This window comes from Hakea prostrata, chromosome 5 (assembly GCF_041222555.1).
Source record: "Hakea prostrata isolate BN-2017 chromosome 5, UWA_Hpros_2, whole genome shotgun sequence".
NCBI classification, from domain to species: Eukaryota; Viridiplantae; Streptophyta; class Magnoliopsida; order Proteales; family Proteaceae; genus Hakea; species Hakea prostrata.
In genome coordinates, this window is record NC_142604.1 from 53,625,143 (window position 1) to 53,644,644 (window position 19,502).

Here is a 19,502-nt window from a genome sequence, read left to right on the forward strand (position 1 = left end):
TGAAATCTGAATTTACATGATTCAGCTCCCTCTTTAGCGTGGTTAAAATTTTTGTGAATTTAGTAATGGACATGTCAAGAATGATTTTTTTTATGACCTTCATTAAAGGTTGGGATTGTATTATACAACCTTAAGAAGTGAAGCTTAATACCATCATATTTGTTGTTGCTGTTATGGATTTGTTTTTTGTTTTTTTGGTAAAGATAGATTTAATTGAATGAGGGGCAAGAAAAGCCCAAGACATCTTGATTACAAGCTTCAAGAAACCAAGGAGTGGAATAAGCCCACAGTCCTACTTACCATGGACTGGGCCCTCCTAGTTAGATTGTCAGCCATAGAATTGGCCCATCTAGAATGTGATTACTTACCCAGTTTGGTTATGAGGATAACAAGGATCCTAGCTGTTATTGATTTGTGGGTACTCTTATAACATTTGTGTTGAAAAATGTTTAAAACTTATTTATATTATTTTAACATAAATATTTGTTTTATTTACGTTATTTTGTCTTGTGATTTCTGTCATGGGAACTTTAGTTTCACATCAATCAATTAGGAGCTGGTGATTTGGTTTATATATATTGAGGACCTGTCATATACCTTTGGGGTTAAGATCCCATTTAAGTAGTACAGTGCGAACTTTTGTGAAACGTGAACCTAGCTCAAACCCCAGTCTTACTCAATTATGGTTATATAGCTATATATTAATTAATATTAATATTTTGTTATCGGCCTTGACCCGAAAAGTCCATTGCTAGGTGAAAATGTGGAGATGTCATTAGAGAGATACCTTCCTTCACCTTAATGTGATTCTCCTTGTGATTCATGCTTCGACACTGCTAAATGAGTAAAGATTCTTTAAAATTCCAAGTTCTCCTTCTCTCCCATGTTCTCAGCCTCCTTTTAACATAAACAATGCATTTATAAGGTGAGAGAACTATAAAATAGGGTTTTAACAATGAAATCCCTAAATTACCCCGATTCTAGGTAGGGGCAGTCAATCAAACAATACAATCGGCTCTGATTGACTGCCCCTCTAACTTCTTCATACAAAGGCCGATTTTGACAGGAGGGTAGAAACCCCTAAACATTCCCCAATCAATTGTATAATTTACCTTGACATTTGAATCCTCTAGTATTAATTTTTGTATATGCCAAAATCTCATTTTTATGTCATTCGGACAAATTTTCTCTTTCCTCTTGAACTCCATTAGGGTGTCAAGTCTTCTTCTTGTTCATCAAACTCCATAAGTTTGATTTCCAAACCTCCAGGCTCCACTCAAATGGTCTAGAGTTGCTTTCTACTCGTACTCTAGGTTCGCGGACTTGAAATGATAGGTTATGTTAGGATTTTAGGGATTTCACAAAGATGGGAACCCAAATTGGGTTTGAGTTTGGTTCTATTCGGATCTTGTGATTTGAGCGTAAAATGATTTTAGCCCTTTGATTGATATTCTCCATGTGGCACCTTCTCAACCTCACGGTCCCCACCATCGTCCTCAATAACATAGGAACCCTTGCGAATCGTGGGTTAGTTGAGCGGTTAAAAGCCCAAACTCCCATTGAGAGGTCCTGAGTTCGCACCCATCTAGCGGCATCTATATTAGTAATATCCCCCCACCCTAATACCAACTCGCCGGCTACCAAAACAAAAAAAAAAACATGGAAACTCTAGGTCATCGCCATCTTGTGGGTCTCACTTTCTCTCACTTTTCTTTCATTTGTTGTATTTTCTCTTTGTTTCATTAGATTCTTTTAGTATTTATGTAAAACTTAACATCGCGAAAAAAATAGTTTCACTCTTCTATTTGCTTAAATTCTTCATTATGTATAAAAATGGAAATCTATGGTTTGTTCCCTGGGTACTGATGCATTTAACCTTTATGTGGTTAGACACCAGGAAAGGAGGAACTAGGTTTTTTTGTATTATTTTCCATTTGTTTGGCAAAATAAGTTAGATTGCTTAATGTAAAAGAACTGTACAAAGTGACAATTTTTTTGTGTTTTGAAGTGGCTTGATCGACAACCGGATCGAAGCGTTATGTTCTTGAGCTTCGGAAGCAGAGGAGTTTTTTCGATAAAACAAATAGCAGAGAGAGCTGATGAGCTTGAAAGGAGTGATGCAAAGCGTAATCCGTGAAGTAAAAATGTAGTTTGGTTGGTTGCTTAGGATGAAAAAGTTAAAGACAAGCTTTCTTAAATTAAGAAAACATGTTTGATGATGTAACAGGGTAATTTTCACACCCTAAATCTTTTCAAAACCCCACAAAATATGTAAGACTTTTTGAAAAAATGTGAATACTAAAAAATAAGACCCACAATTAACATTTTTCTACAAAATTTATTTATTTATTGTAATGTAGTGGAGGATGAGCTGTATGCTCTTAATAGATCTATAACAGTCTTGTTGGGGTGTTTATTACAGGACACCTTTGATAGATCTACCTAAGTGAGTGCATGAAGTGAGGCCGCTTCTTTGAGTTTGGGCTTAGATTCTAAGGCACTTATGATACCGGGATAGAGACACATGGCCTTATCAGTGTCCACTTATTGGAGAATATTCGGAGAAGAAATCAAGTGTGTGATATACGTCCAGCTTCTCATCATAGAATTATTAGTTCAAAGGCTTGACTACTGTATACTTCTGATTAGCTTTGATGGATTTCACTAAGTGGAGGTTCAAGTCTAAGTACACCTACCATTTAAGCATTTGGTTCCTAGTTGCTGTTGTGTATTTACTTTCATTATATTGAAAATAGTGGGGGAATTTTGTATTATTTTTAATATAATAAAATAATAAACGTTTCATTTAAAATTGGATTTATAAGTGCGGAAACTTTCCTATGTTTATTTTAGGAAAGTGTGTTATATAGTCCCACATTGGAAACCGAGATGTCGGAATCCAAGTTAATTAATAGGTACTGCCTATTAACTTTGATTTAATATCAAAAGACATGCCAATGCGTGTGCAGTGTACGAGCGAGGACGGTGTACCGGCCGAGCGCGCACGCGCGGAGTGGGCTGTTTAGGCGTTTTTGGCGCACGCACTTAGCACGCTTCGAGCGAGATCAGATCTGAACCGTCTATTTTGATTAACGGCAGATCTAGGGCGATCGAAGTAGATCCATAAATGTCATCTTGATGGTTCGATCTGGACCGTTAGATCGTACGGCCGAACGATCCAACGGCTCAAATCTGAACGTTGGCATTTGTATCCCTACAGAGAGGTGCACCCATACGAACAGAGTCATGAACTATTCAGTAGAGGCACCTCAATGCCTATAAATCCTCTCTAGTTTCTCAACAACAGAATATAAGAAAATCCAAAGTTTTCTCTGTTCTGAGTTTTGTCTGTGCTTTGCAAAACTCGGGAAACAACCTTGAGTTTGGGCTTCTTTGTATCCTGGGAGACGGTTCGCTGGTACCTCATAGCACCTTCCGTGAGGGGCGAATTACGTCTTAAGGACAGCGACATAGTAACGTGCCTAGAAGCTTTAGCTGTCATACTGTTATCTCGTGCTCCTGATTACACCAGGTTTTACTTTTTTCTAACATTTATTTATTTTTTTTTCTCTCCCTCACCCTACCATACATAGGGCTTACATATTTTTTTTCTAACCCCAACTTTGCAAAGAAGTCTTTAAGTCATTGATAAGTCTTCTACTTTTGGCCCAAAAAAAAACAAGAAGTCTTCTACAAAAAAAAAAAAGGATAATTATTATTGGCTCCTTGTATTTTGATTTTATTACTATTGTATCCCCTGTACTTTTCAAAATTACTAATCCAATTTTTAACTTTGTCTACAATTACTTTTGCCCCCTACAGTTAAGTTCCGTTAGTTTACTGATTTGGCATCTTTATATTTTCTCAAAAACCCCAAAATATCCTTATACTTATCTGTTTACTTATTTATCTTTTTGTCAAGTTACAGTGGTACCCTTAATTAACTATGGAGAAAAAAATAACTATAATGCATTTTATTCTAAAAAAAATCACCAAATAAAGAAAGAATGATTGAATAAAACTCAAATAGAAACCGAAGAAAAAGGAAAATCGAACTCAATTCAAATTGGAAACTGAATATCACATAATATATTTTCAAAATAAATGAAGTTTAGTGAAGGTGGGAAGCCAAATTGGATTTGAATTTTGCCCATTTCTTTAATTCAAAATAAATTAAGTTTAGTGAAGGTGGGAAACCAAATTGGATTTGGATTTTGCCAATTTCTTTAATTCAAAATAAATGAAGCTTAGTGAAGGCGGGAAGCTAAATCGGATTTGGATTTTGCTTAAAGAAATGAAGTTTAGTGAAGGAGGGAAACTTGGATTTGGATTTTGCCCATTTCTTTAGAATTAAAGAAATGAAGTTTAGTGAAGGAGGGAAGCTTGGATTTGGATTTTGCCCATTTCATTAATTCAAAATAAATGAAGTTTAGGATAAATTTGACATTTAATCTGATTTTTATAAATGGGGCAGCATCGTCTTTTGATTTCCTAATTTTAATGAAGGGCAAATTAGACATTACATATTCAAACTTAACCGCTACTTAACCCCGTTACAAGGAAGGAGTGTAACAGTAATTTCGTAAAGAACATAATTTTATTAGTAATAAAATCAAACTACATAGTGCAATAGTAAAAGTCAATGACTGAAAAGCTGGCACAATACACCCCGACGATGTAGACGTTTCGAATCTGGATCCTCACCCCGTCTGGGTAGCACAGAGTGCTCCCCGACGGGTTCCTGACCACACAAAACGTGGGGCCCACGGGTAAAATGTAATTTATTTTTTTTTATGTTTTTTCAAAAAGTGTTTTCACTGTGGGCCCCACTGCTTTGTGTGGTCAAAAACCGTCGGGGGAGCACTTTGTGCTCGCCGTCGGGGGAGTTGATCCGGACTCGACGATGTAATCTCACATTCTCATTTCTCACCATGTCCCGTCCCTAACAGGAAGGCAGACGGGCAGACGAGAAAGTGCCCTGTTGACTTTAGCTCGGGAGAGCGAAGAGCTCTTTGTTCTTCCATCTGCGAATTTTGTCTCTCTGATGGCCGATTTGCACGGTAGATCGTCGGAAAAAGCTTCGGCAGAACGGGGGAGTCGAAAACGAGGTTTGACGAGATCTTCCTCCGACTCTAGGTTTCCTTCCCTTCCTTTTGATGGATTCACCACCGTTCCTTATGCTCTTGCATCTGTGTACGACGTGGTTCTGAGCATTGGCGATGACACTCGACTGAACTTCACGTACCTACTGTACCGTGCTCTAACTGAAAAAGGAATTCTTACATTCGTGGGTAAGCCAGACGAATGGGGCATCGATTTAAGGTTTCACAGAGCAATTGAAGGTTCTAAAATGTTAATCCCTATAATCTCTAAAGGCTACGGCTCTAGCGAAAGATGCCTCCTGGAACTTGAGCAAATGCTGCGCAGGAGAACCTATAACCAACTAGTTTGGCCTGTTTTCTTTGAGGTCGAACCTTCGGACGTTAGCGATCAAACAGGCAGTTTCGAGAAACCTTTCGAGAAATATGAGATGGAATGCCACGTCGATATCGTGAAGAGATGGAGGCAAGCTTTACGAGAAATTTCAAGTATGAAGGGATACGTCGTCCGTGAGAGGTGAAGTTGAGGCTATCAGAACAATCTTTTGCTTTGTGCTTGTCACTGAATTCATTCCTGGTCTACTCTTTCTCCATGGTTTAAATTCTGAAAATTTCAATTCCCAAGTTTCTGATATCTGTTAGTTCCTTCATTCTCTGTGTTATTTGGGATTAATTGCTACGGATTTCGACTAATCTATTTCTAATAATTAGTTTTCTTCAAGGTTTTTACCTTTCTCTTTTCCTTAACTTTTTTGACAGAGTGGGGTTTTCCAGTCCTAATAACCGTTAGGAGGTATCCAGTCTATGATCCCGTATCTTAAGCTCAGAGAAGAAGAAAGATTTACAGAGGGATTGGGAGTAGAATTTAGAAGATTGGGGAAGAAGAAGAAACACAGAACTACAGAAGAGAGAAAGAGAGAGAATTAGGAAATTGGGTAAGGGTCTGTTTGGTTATCTGAATCCAAAGATTTCAAATCCCTGGATTCATGGATCAGAGATTTATTATTATACCTGTTTGGTTGTAACACATTCCTGGATTCATGAAATTCATGGATTTCACTTTTTTCCTAAAAACGTGAATTAAGCCATTCTTAGGTATTGGGTGAAAGCCATGGATTCCACTATAAGTATAAAATTGATGAAATTTGTGGATTCACGCAGAATAACCCAACAGAACTCTATGAAGTTTGATAGATTTGAGACTAATCAAACAGTTAATTTTTTTTGAACCATGAATCCGTAGATTTTAAATCTATTGATTTGAAATCCCATTTCATTTCAAATCCCTGGATCCATGTAACCAAACAGGCCCTAAATCATTCTTTGGTCTTGGAGTCAATGTATTCTAGGCACTGACAAATAAGGACAAGTATCCCAGCGATTCTCGGCTTGTTCAATTTGCCACGGAGCAACCTCTAGGATATCTTTCTTCTTGGCCTCTATTCTCGTTGTGCCATCTTATCATTGTCTGGCTATTCCCTAAGACAGTGATGGGAACCGGTGGTGGGACCTCCGCCTATGCGGGCTCAGCCTTTGCCTCAATTGCCGCCTTTGCTTATGATAAATTTCTATCCTCTCAAACTGCCTTTCCTCATTACATTTACACTAGGATCACTTCATCTTCTTAAGATCATTCTACCCCTAGTGTTCCACAGGCTATCTATTAGAGTGCTATCTACTAGTCTTAATACATTTAAAGTGCCGTTACATGGCTATGAAATAATCAATTAAATTAACAGTTAAAAGTATTAAAGTGATTTATCTCTAATATCCATAAGTGCAATTGGCATACACACAACAAGCTTCGTTGATTTAAATTGTTTCCAGGGAAAACATAAGGCCTAGGGTTACTCTCCCAAACCCTACATCTTGTAATCCCACTAGGGATATTTTTGTCATTTTTGGTAAAATTCATAGAGTCCAAGTCAGAGTGTCATTGGGTCCTGTAAGTTAGTGGGACCCAAGATCTCTATTTTTGTAGTCGAGTCATTAGTTTGTAAGTTATTGAAGAGTCCTTGCTAGTGTTGGATTCCAAAGTTATGAAGGAGTCCCCGAGTTCCAATCTACTTCTTGTAGGGATTCCTTGTCTACTCTTAGATTCCATACTGGATTCTTTTTGGGTTGACTTGTACCTTCATATGCCTCATTCTATAATTCAAAGTATTCATTATTGGGAATCAAATTGCTTCGATTTTATAGGTCATAGAACACATACTAGATTGCTCCGAGTTTAATTTCAAGTGGGTTTTGATGATTCCCTGGTTCATTGGTTCTTCGTCTTTTTTTTTTTTTTCCCCTTTCTTTTTGAGTAGGGGGTGAGGGGAGGGTTTTGAGTGGGAGAGTGTATTTTCAGTCAGAGGACCTGAGGGTTGGGCTACATAATTGCATTAGTCGTCGAGAAGCTTTTACAAGTAGAGAAATAAAGGACCCCAGGGATCTTCATGCACCTACAATTTGATGGGCTATTTGAAAGGAAAGGAATTCTATGAAGTTTGGAGGATCAAATTTACAAGTTAAAATAACTTAAAAGTTTGGAATGTAAAATTTGTATGAGTTTTCAAATTTAACTGGAGGTCCATGTTTTTTTATTGTATCCTGGATCACTCTTTTCTATGCTTTATACAGTCCCTTTGATGAGCACCTCACAAACCACTTTTAAACGGAACTACTTTTGATGTCTGCTCAAAGTTATTATGTTGTTTGGCTGCAATCCAGTTATTTAATACAGAAAAAAGCTCTCATATTGCATTGCATCTGATGAGGAACATGACCCCCATGATTCACCCTACAATATTGAAGCATGTTTTAGTTTACCAGGATTGAACTTTTTCTTGTAAACTCCTTTGATTTGCCATTAGAAACTTGTATGTCATGATTATGATTCCAACATCTACTTAATTCATCTTTTGTTTCATTTAAAACAAATAGAACTGGACTTCTTTAGTGAGTACTGTTGACTTTCCTTCTTATACTAATTATATGCAGTGGCGGATTTGAAACTGCAAAATTGATTGTGGAAAGGGCATTGATGGGATTGAGTGCCATGACCTGTTTGGATGACACGACAGTTTTAGAAGGCTCTCCTGATGGGACTGACTTCCATACAGAATGTATGTTGCATTTATTGCATCTAGATTCTATGGATGTACGCTTTGTTGGGATTTGTGGACTGCATGGAAGTGTTAATGCAACTATTGCAGAAACCATCTACCATAAAATTTTGAATAGATTTGAAGGGTCTAGTTTTCTTGAAAATGTTAATGCACGAGCCTCAATGCCCACGGGTTTAATTAGTTTACGGAGTCAACTTCTTAGAAATATCTTGGTGATGTACACAAAAATCAGGACTGCACATCTTGATTCAAAAAAAGTTCTGATTGTTCTTCATGATGTGGGAGACTGTAGGCAGATAAATGCATTGGTTCATAATGCTAATTGGCTTGGTGCTGGAAGTAGAGTCATCATAACGACTAAAGACGAGCGTATTCTAGACAATTTCAAAGTGGACGTAGTTTACAGGCCTGAAATATTGGATGAATACCAATCTCTAGTACTGGGATCAAAACTATTTCTGCATTCGATCAATGAAGAGGAGAGCACATTGCAGAAAATCAATGACTCATCTGATGACAGATTGCAGATGATCAACCTACTTAGTCACAGGGGAAGGCAAATTATCCTCAATGAAAAGTCTAAAGAACCTGTGCAGCGCAATGATACTGCTGAGAATAACTATTTTTTCATTCATTTATTTGTTTGGGGACAGTTCAAAGGGTTGACAGTTCTTAATCTTAGTCATTGTTCATCTTTAGTTAAGATTCCTGATATCTCATCACTCCAACTCTTGAAGAGATTGATTCTGGAAGATTGTCATGAATTGGTTGATCTACATGAATCCATTGGGATGATTAAGGGTCTTATTGACTTGAACCTTAAATCTTGCGATAAACTTGTGCAACTCCAAGGTAGTGCTTGTCAGTTCGTTGCTCTTGAAAATCTTAGTCTCTCCAATTGTGGATCACTGAAAAGATTGCCAGAGTGGAGCAGTAATTTGAAGTTATTGGTTGTACTTGATCTTAGTTCAACAAAAATCTCAGAGTTGCCTGATGGCGTGGGACTGATGGAGAAGCTTGTGATGTTAAATGTCAATGGGTGCACTAATCTTGTGAAGCTTCCAAGATCAATGGGAAAAATGAGGCAATTGCAACATTTCAGCATGTCAAGAACTGGTATTATAGATTTACCAGATGACTTTCTAATGCTTCCGAGCTTAAATATATTAGAGATGGCCAAATGCACAAAACTGAAGGGTTTTCCTAGCAATGAGCAATATACTTCTGGTGTTAGTTTTCTTTCTTGCCTTCAGGTGCTAGATTTGGAGCACTGCAAAAGGCTTGAATCTCTTCCAGAATTATCTTCAGCATTACTCGAACTTAATGTTTTGGGTTGTAGATCATTGCCGATTATTGATTTGTGCAACTTGCACAATTTGAAGGCTTTCTGTTTTGGTGGATGTGATAAAATGGTGGAGATACCATATGGTTTTGAGGAATTATTCTTACTAGAAAAGCTAGTTCTTTGTCTCATCAGTTCAGACTGCCTACTTGCCACTGTTCTTTCTAGACTCAAGCATCTGGCTTTACTGGACTGTCGAAATCTCAAATCACTCCCAGAGCTTCCTTCAAGTTTGATTGAACTTCAACTTATAGGCTGCATCTCATTGGAAAAATTACCCGATTTGACAAGCTTGAAAAATTTGAAGGTCTTAAATCTTACAGGATGTGCAAAACTTGAGGAGATTCAAGGCCTTGAGGAGTTGAAATCCTTGACATTATATGATGTGACATTGTGCTACTTACTCACAGATACCTCAGTGAAGGTGCTAGGCCAGGTTAATTCTTTCTTCTATTCCAGTTGGCTTTACACCAAATTTTTTTCTAAGATGCGAATTTTAAGTAGTTTATGACTAAAGTTATATGTTTCTTCTATTGGTCCAACATCTTTTGAACTTTTACAGGGGACAATGAAGGATGAATCCTTCGAGTATGAATTGGGTGGTGATATTATAGATACAAATTTTGTTATTGGTGATGGTGTGATTGGTCAGCAGTTGGTTATGTGCCTTGCCTTCTCTTCTGGTCACAGCACAACTGATTCGTGCTTTCATGGGTTATCTGATGATTGTATCCTACAATTTGAAGCTTCAATTGCCCGGGATGGAAGGCAAATTGATTGCATTAATGATCTGGTAGTGAATGTTAACATGTCCAGTAAGGATGAAATGTTAATCTACATTCACTACTTCAAGGGGTGTGATTGGTTTGGATTCCCATTGCTGCATGGAGATGTTATTCAGAAACTAAAGATATCAAGTTTAACCGGTGAGTGGAGCTTAGAATTCTTTCACCTGTTGATGGAAAATTCGCGTGAAACTCCCAGCCAACAACCAAACGTCGAGAATGTAAAGTTGTTCTTCAACTGGACAGATGAGATGGATAACACAGAACTGCATTGCCATCCCAAACCAATAGATGGAAAAACACAGACGAGTCTTTCAAGAATGAAGCAATATTGCCAGTTACTTCAATAGCACTAATCGTATGTCCCACTTGTGTTTTCCTTTTTGTTCTATATGCATCATGTAAGGTGCATGAATCAGTCATCTGTAGTTCAGCTGCATATGCTAACTAAACCAATAATGTATGGCACATTGCAGCAAGACAGCTACTGAATTTGATATTTTAGCAGGTATACTTTCTTTCAAAAAGAATGACAGGGTGAACAACCCAAGTCCTGTCTTGTAAATTCAGCAATGTAACAGATCTGTGTGTAACTAAAGAAACAGGTAATTATTTTCCTCAGATCCCTGTGGAGGGTTCATGTCTTGTAAATCAGCAATGTAACAGATTGTGTGTGACTAAAGAAACAGGTAATTATTTTCCTCCCTGGGGAGTGACCCTTTCTGCTCCAGGCATGTCTAACTTGAGCTCTTTCTCCTGTTTTGGCCTCCCTTCTGCTCCCGGTAGCCTTGCTAGCCTCTTTTCTTAATCTCCTTTATGGCCAATTTCTCAAACCACAACCCAAGGATTCAGTAGCGTATTGTGTATTCCCTAGGAGTTAAGTAATGACTTTGCATCTCATGCACTTTCAGATGGTACCTTTGTCTGCAAAAGTTTTAATGAAAAACCATCATGCCCTTGTTCATATCCTTCTCATGTGACCTCTTCTGGGGAGAAACCTGTAGAGAAACTTGGTGTTTTGTACGTGAATGTGAATGTTGATTCAATGACTCCGAACAAAAATAAATCAAAGGTTTCAGGTTTTGGATTAAATTGCTGAAGGAAGTAAATTCATTTCCAGATTTGTAAAATGAGAATGAAGGGATTGAAGTAGAAAGAGGGGTTTGATCTCAGCCCTTGGCAGCAAGAGATCATGAAAATTTCATAGGAGCCGAAGAAGATGTTTCATCGTTGATCATTTTGAAGGTAGTATTGGAGGCCAACTAAAAATAAAATGCACAAAAGTATAAAACAATTCAAACTAAAAATAAAATGCACACGAAATCAAGATTTCAAAGCAAAAGAAGAAGAAAATAGGAAGAAAAAAAGAGCAATGAAATGGAAATCCAAAGCGGATCCCAATCTCAAGTCCTTGTGCAGTGGCAGGGGAAACAACGAGCAGTGGAGAATAAGACTTCAGACGGAAGCGATTAAGGGCAAGGGCCTGTTTGGTTATTTGAGTCTAGAGATTTCAAAAATCTAGAGATTTCAAATTTATAGATTTCAAATCTATGGAGTCATGGTTCATAAAATTAACAGTTTGGTTAGCCTAGATCTTTGAAATGAAATCTATAGATTTATCCTAAAAAACATTAAATGGAGACATGGTTCGAATGTTTAGCGCTTTTATTTTAAGGATGAAATCTCTGGATTTTAGGTAACAAAAAGTTGGACATTATAAATGAGGAGAGAGCTGTGGCCGCAACTTTTATTAGGACTTCCCTTCCTACTTGGGACGGGAGTTTCCCCTTCCAACCAGCTAGTTTGCTACCAAGTTTATCATACAAATATCCAAACATCTCAGACTTTTACTTAGCAAAGTGGGATGGGAGCCTTAGCTATGTGCAATCGGAAGTTATATCATTAATGCCCAAAAGATTGGAGAATACCTTCTAGTCATTGTAGGAGTGCGTTTACTTAAAAGGAGGCAAGATTTGGCCTACATAATGTGTTGGCTTGAGATCTAACAGTATTCATGGAGAATCTAGTTAATAAGCAAGGCATTTTCATGGTTAGCATGTGTAAACAACATACAAGATAATTCATTTTAGGTCCATTTCTAGAAACATGAAGCTCAGGTAGTCTAGGAATAGCAGTTTGAGAGGTGAGTCTTTTGGACAAAGCTTCTTGACACAGTATGAAAATGAAGGGGCTTTGGAGACATTCCTACATCAATCCTCTCTGTGAGGTAACCTTTTCTATGAGTTGTCCGTTAAGCTTTATGTCATATTCTAATAATAGGTCCATTTTTCAGCAAAGGCCGGAAACCTGCAAGTCTCTTCTTAGAAAGACCACTCCAGCTTTTCATATGCCTTAATAGATCCACCTTAAGTGCCATGTACCCAGATTTGGACTTAGACTTCTTCAAGAAGTGTAAGCATTCCTGTGCCAGGTACGCATTATTAAAAATTGATCTTCCAGGGAAAAGGCACATGGACCAGAACTAGTGTTAAGGGCTAGGAAATAGGACCGAATTTCCTCTTAGATGTCCAACTCTTCCACTAGCCATTGTCCATTGCCTGCTCTAAGCCTGTGAATTGCATTCTTCTGCCTCCCATGAGCCATGGTGGTGTGAAAGAATGCAGTATTCCACTCCCCTACTTACAGTAATCTCTGATGCCAATAGAGCATCTCCAACCTCCTCTGTAGCTCATATTCTTTGGCCTCTGACTCTGCTGAGGGTGTTTGTTTCTATAATTCTTCTAGAGCCTGCTGAGCCTCTGAGATCCTTCTCTATTCATACAAAACGGATGTACAATATCTTATCTTCTGGTAGAGCTGGAATGTCTTTGAACCTTGATTTTCTGCTGACCACCCCTGCTCGATTTGACTGTCAAATCTGGATGTTCTTCCCATTCTAACCTATAAGCAAATCTGGTAGGTTTCCTCTTCCTCGACTGCAGTGTGACCTCCAAAGGTGTGTGGTCAGAGCCCACTAATGCCCATTTGTGTGCATGGACGCCATTAAAGGTATGAAGCATACTTCTGTTGCAGGACACCTTGTCAATTTCCTCCCTGATGAGTTCTTTTCTTTTCCTCTTGTTTTACCATAGAAACCTTTGACCTGAAAACTTTAGCTCATAGAACCCACAGTTGTGAATTGCATTTCCGGATTTGTCCAGTTGGCCCTGTGATTTTTCCTTTCCACCCCATTTTCCTCATTTATGAGAATCTCATTGAAATTCCCTAATGTGGTGAGGCAACATGATGACCAATCTGTTGAAATAACATGGTGCCCAGTGCAAATCCACCTCTAGGGTGCTTGTGCTTATGAACATAGAAGGGGAAACCGGTGCGCTAAGAACTCTTTTTGAAGTGTCAGAGCAATTTGCTATAATATTTATGGTGAGATTAACATAGGCACATAGAAGGTTACAAGAAATTTAACTTAAAAGCAAAAACAGACTGATGTACGTTCCCCCTTAAACTGAAGTTGATTCCCATACAAAAGAATTCACCAAGATGAAAGAAACCCATCTGCTAGAATCAGTTCAGTTCTTTCACACACACAAACTAACAGAATCACAACTGGCAAGACCTGCGATAAAGCCTCAGTCTCGAAAGAGTCAGCTCCGTAGTTTCCTCCAATTCATCAGCCTTGTCTATCCAATTGAAGAAATCCTCAACCTTCTGAAGACATGGTTCTTCGGTGCCAGCTAGATGCATGTCTTCATTGTTAAGAACTGAGAGATGAAAAAACTTCATGTTCCATGTTTGAATATAATCCAATTTGATTACTGCCTCAATAACATCTCCTCTTTGCAATGGGAATCCAAACCATTTACACCCTTCAAAGTAGTGAATGTATATGAAAAGTTCACTTATATCAATCAAAAGAACCTTGATTAACAGATCACTCATGCAATGTATTCGTCTACCATTCCTTAAGATGGAAGCTCCAAACTGTAACATACAATCATCAAATACCCCACTCATGTATCGATTTGTATTGTGACTGGAAGAGACAGCCAGGCCCAATACCAACCCCTTCTTGATCTCGTCGTCACCAATCTTCAGCCTTGTGTGAATCACATCACCATGTAATTCATAGGTTTCATCATTCAGTGTTCCCTGTTAGAACAAGGTAAGAAATCAGTGTTTTAAGACACTAGTAGTGATACTTATCATCTCAAATATTCTATTAATAAAAGAGAAATCATTTTCAGATAATGATTAAAAGAGAGAAAAACAACCTGGCCTTGTACTTTTCTTGTAGTATCTGTGAGGTTGTAGCAAGAAGTCACTTCATATAATCTCAAGGATTGCAACTGTTCAAGGCCTTGAATTTCTGTTATTTTCCCACATCCTTCAAGCCTTAATTCCTCCAAAATTTTCAGGTTTGACAAATTTGGTAGCCTTTCCAGTGCATGGCAATTGTGAAGGTGAAGCTTCATTAAACTCAAAGGAAGCTCCGGGAGGGATACAATCTTTTGGCACTCCACTAATGCTAAATGGCTAAGGCTAGAAATAGCATTGGATGGTAGACTATCACACTTGACAAGAGAAAGAACCAACTTATCTAGCGAGGATAACATCCCAAAACCACTAGGCAAATCCACCATGCTATCGCATTGGCCAAAGTGTAGCTCCTTCAAAACTTTCAAGTTGCCCAAATCATCATATTTTTTCAGCAAACTGCATCCTATAACATTAAATTTGTGTAAGCTTGAGGAAAGCTTCGGAAGAGATTCAAGCTTTTTGCAGTGTTCCAAATCTAGCACCTGAAGTTTACAAAGACCAGCATTTACGCCATAACCATGTGGTCTATCTTCTGGAAAGCATCGGAGTTTTCTGCACTTTGCCATCTCTAATATCAATAGACTGGAGAGCATTAGGAAATCATCAGGCAAGCTCTCAATACATGTCCTTGATATGTTAATATGTTGCAACCGCCTCATTTTTGCCATCGACCTTGGAAGTTTCACAAGATTAATGCAGTCCATTGCAATCAATACCTCAAGCTTTTCTAACAGTCCCACTGCATCGGGCAGTTTTGATATACGTGTTGAATCTAGGGAAAGTTTTACCAATGACTTTAGACTGCCAATCGACTCTGGCAAGTTCTCCAACAATTTACAACCACTCAGAACAAGATTTCTAAGAGCAGTCAACTGAAAAGTACTGACAGGGAGTTCCTTGAGTTTACTGCAATATCTAAGGTCCAAGTAAACTAGATGCTTGAGTATCCCAATGGACTCATGTACATCAACCAATTCACAACATCCTTTAAGGATCAATCTCTCCAAGTTTGGAAACATTGATAAGTCAGGAGTTTTAACTAAAGCCAAACATTCAGTGATATTAAGAACTTTCAACTGTTTGAACTCCTATAAAACAAACAAGAAATGAAAGTCAATTTCCATGCAAGACATAATAGAAGAGCAGAAAACTACAGATGAGGAGAAAGATAAAATTACAATTACCTTATACGGAAGACTACTTTTCCAAACTTCTCTGACATTGCTAAATGATAAGTCAAGAACAACTAGTTTTTCATGATGGAAATCAGTTGGAGGCATGTCAGAATTGCATTTTTGCAAAAATAGGCATCTTAATCTTGAAGGGATGTGCTTAAAGTCTCCGTTCAAGCCTGAACCATTAACATTCAGCAACCTTAGTCTGGGAACAGATTTGAAATCTTCAGTACTTAAAGAAGACTCAGCGTTCTTCTCAAAGTCAAGGAGAATGCCTTCAATGTCATGATTACCCTGCAGAAGGTAGAAAACAAAGATTGAAAACCAAATAAACTTGAATTCAAGAATAAAGGAAATGAAGAAAAAAGTCATTCAATTAACAGAAAGAAAATTGATTCCCATGTACTTCATATGTTCATAGCTCTTTATTATCTGGGATCTGATGATAATACTTAGAAATTTAAAAGTAAGTTACAGTCATCTAGTTCTTACCATATCCTGCAATACCTCCATGACTTCCTCATGTATCCATAATCTACTCCGCTTGGAGGGATCTTTAGGGTTTTCTTCATAGATAATTTGTCTTCCCATGCTTTGAAGTTGGTTATGCATCCAGATCTTTTTGTCATCGCCAATCTTCACATGGGACCTTCTGATGAGCACTGGAAATTCTGTCTCTGGATGAAGGTGTAAACTTTCCCAATAGTAAAATGCAATTCTTTTATCCACTCCATTGAAAAAGCATGCAATGTCAAGAAATAAAGATTGCTGTTCAGGTGTCAATTGCTCATAGCTAATCTTCAATGTCTTGTGGATATCATGGTGAGGAACTCTTTTATATTTCTGTAACTCGCTCTTCCATTTTTTAATGGAATTCTTGTCAGTTAGAGAAGAGCCTAGCACCATAAGAGCCAAGGGCAGTCCTTGAGCACATTTTACCATTTCCAACGAAAGCTGCATATAGTCATCAAGAGGATGATCTTGCGAAAATGCATGCCTACTAAAAAGTTGGAGAGATTGTTCTTCATCCAATAACTGAGGCTTGTGAATTCTATTTCTATCAACTTTATTCTTAGTTAGAATGTCCTCGGAAGTGTTGTAATGATGATCCTACTTCCTTCACCAAACCAGTTGGGATCACCAGCCAATGCCTTTATTTGGTCATCATTGCTCACATTGTCAAGAACAATAAGAACTTTTTTCCTCTGCATTCTTTCCTTGATAAATGTTGATCCTTCATAAACATTGCTTATTTCCATTTTTATTTTTCTTTTCAAGATCCTGGAAGCAAGTTGTCGTTGCAAAACAACTAAATCCTTTTTTCTTGGAGCATTTTCTGTGACATCTTCAAGAAAACAACAGGGAATGAATTTATTACAGATTTGCTCAAACAGAGCCTGTGCAATAGTTGTCTTGCCAATTCCGCTCATCCCACAAATCCCTACAAAGTGTACACCCTTAGCACCCAAATTTAATAAAGACAGCATATATCTTACATGGAATTCAATCCCAAGAGGACGTACAACATTTACCAAGGGACATTTGTCTTTCAATTTATCTGAAACACTCTGAATGATTGATTCAATGAGTTGAGATTCATCCCTGCAAATAAAATTAATTTTCAGAACCTAAATAAAAAGAATAACTAGTGAAGCCTGCAAGCTTGTGATGGTTGTATTCATTCTTGACATGCATATACAAGTTTTGGACACTACATCACTGATACAAGAATTAGAGAAAATCCAGCATGAACGAAAGAAAGCTAAACATGCCATATATTTGTAAGTAGTATAATGATGTACTATCTTTCTCCCCATTATTGTGCGGGCAATTATTGAAGAAGCATCAGATCACAAAAAATTAATAGGACAAATTCCAAATTATGCATGATGAAAAGATCTATGGTCATATAGAAAATTATTTTCTTTGTCAACAACTATACAACCTAAGGATGAAATACATATAGAAGAAGAAAATTTCCAATGCCCAAATAAAATCATGCCTTCCCATTCTTTGACTTAGGCATTACAAAGCTATTTGATCTCATCAAGAATGGTGTTTGGTAGTATTAAACATTTCAAACAGATACTGATTTCATACTTCCCTTGTTAAATTAGGTTATAAATATTCAATTACATATTGCAATTCTTACACATTTTACTAGAATTTTTCTTAGCTTATTTTAATTTTGTTTTAATTTCATTCCTTTCTATTAACTCTACCACTAATGCCCCTCTTATACCAACTCCAAATATTGTATCATATAAAAATAAAATGAAAATTGAAGAACAAGAAGAGTGTTGGGATCCTAAATTAAATTGACTCATCTTGCCAAGCAAAACTACAGAAAGTCCAATAACGTATGCATTATGAGCTGAAAACAAGTAATTATAGAAAGGAAAAACAGAAAAAGGCAAGAACTTACTCATTTTCAGTTACATGAAATCCCTTAATTTTAGCCACTACCTTCAAAGCTTTCCTCCATGTCTTCAAGTCCTCAGGATCGATCGCAGAATCGTCAAAGCTTAACTCCTGCTTCCCAACATCTGATGGATCGACATGAAAGAAAATAGGGCAGATGATTTGACCAGCGGTTGCACGGCATTCCAGCATTTCCGCAAGTTCTCTGAGACACCATTTGCTAGACGAATAATTTTCCGAGATGATCGGGATTGAGATTTTTGACTGCTTGACTGCCTTCAGAAGAACTGGACCAATATCGTCTCCGGTCTGGATTTCTCGGTCATCCTTGAACGTGTGAATGCCAAGTCTCTGTAGATTGAAGTATAGGTGGCCAGAGAAATTATTGCGGGTGTCTTTGCCTGTAAAGCTCAAGAAAACGTCATACGGAGGAGAGCCAAGGGATTCAAGAAGGTCTTCTTTTTTAGATTTTGCTTCGGTGAATGGAAGAATTTCTTCATTTAAAATTGTGGATCGAGCGTCGGGACAGAACTGAACACGGTCGTCGAACTGAGCAGTGTCGACATTGAAGTCGGAGCCCAATCGACGTGTGTACTCCATTTAGTTGCAGAGACGATTGTTTCTGCCGCGAGCAAAGCAAAGGAGAGATGAAGTCAACTATAAATGAAGTCTTCTTCTTGTTTTTTTTTTTAAATGAGGTCTGGCCCGCGCGCACCACGACTATAAATGAAGTCTTAATATTTAAGCAAACTAACGTGGGATCTCCCCGTGTAGCACGCATGCCAAGTGTTGCTCGGCCGTCAGATTTACGCTTGTGCGCTACGGACAATTCGGATCATATGTTGGTATTGACTTCCATTTGTAGTGGGTTACAGATCACTTAGCCTGCGTTTGTTTGCTAGAATAAAAGTGGGGTGGGAAAAAAATGATTGAAAAATTCTTGAAAATAGTGCAGATTTTTTATTTTTCCCTTAAATTTCAGAATGGTAGATTATTTGGTTATTTGGGGTGGGAAAGTGAGAGATAAGTTTCCTTAAAACCCCACATATTTGATGAGATTTTGTGGAAAAGTTGGAAAAAGTAAAAGTGGGACCCACCAACAAGGTTTAAAGTATTCCACGATACCATATGATACTAGCCGATACGTATCCATATTTGACCAAACCGATACAATACATCTCAATACGTCTCTCCATTGAATTACACTAAAATACATTAGCTAGAGCGATACAATACTCGATACAGGACGATACGTCTCTTAAAATCACTTGACCGATACGATACTCGAT

At 37.8% G+C, this 19,502-nt stretch overlaps 1 protein-coding gene and 1 pseudogene across 2 annotated transcripts; one reads left to right on the plus strand and one right to left on the minus strand.

Moving 5' to 3' along the window:
* The first annotated feature begins 4,916 nt into the window (after nucleotides 1-4,916).
* Nucleotides 4,917-11,562, plus strand: LOC149016534 (uncharacterized). Its single transcript, XM_089154654.1, has 3 exons — nucleotides 4,917-5,616; nucleotides 8,085-9,990; nucleotides 10,117-11,562. The coding sequence occupies exons 1-3, from the start codon at nucleotides 5,045-5,047 to the stop codon at nucleotides 10,687-10,689; spliced, it is 3,051 nt and encodes a 1,016-aa protein (XP_089010780.1). The 5' UTR covers nucleotides 4,917-5,044; the 3' UTR covers nucleotides 10,690-11,562.
* Nucleotides 11,563-12,256: 694 nt separating this feature from the next.
* Nucleotides 12,257-18,881, minus strand: LOC149016535 (TMV resistance protein N-like; annotated as a pseudogene). The gene is made up of 5 exons (XR_016173345.1): nucleotides 18,218-18,881; nucleotides 16,285-17,394; nucleotides 15,802-16,086; nucleotides 14,572-15,705; nucleotides 12,257-14,449 (listed from the first exon to the last, which is right to left on the minus strand). The product of XR_016173345.1 is annotated as a TMV resistance protein N-like (transcript).
* Between the last annotated feature and the right edge of the window lie 621 nt (nucleotides 18,882-19,502).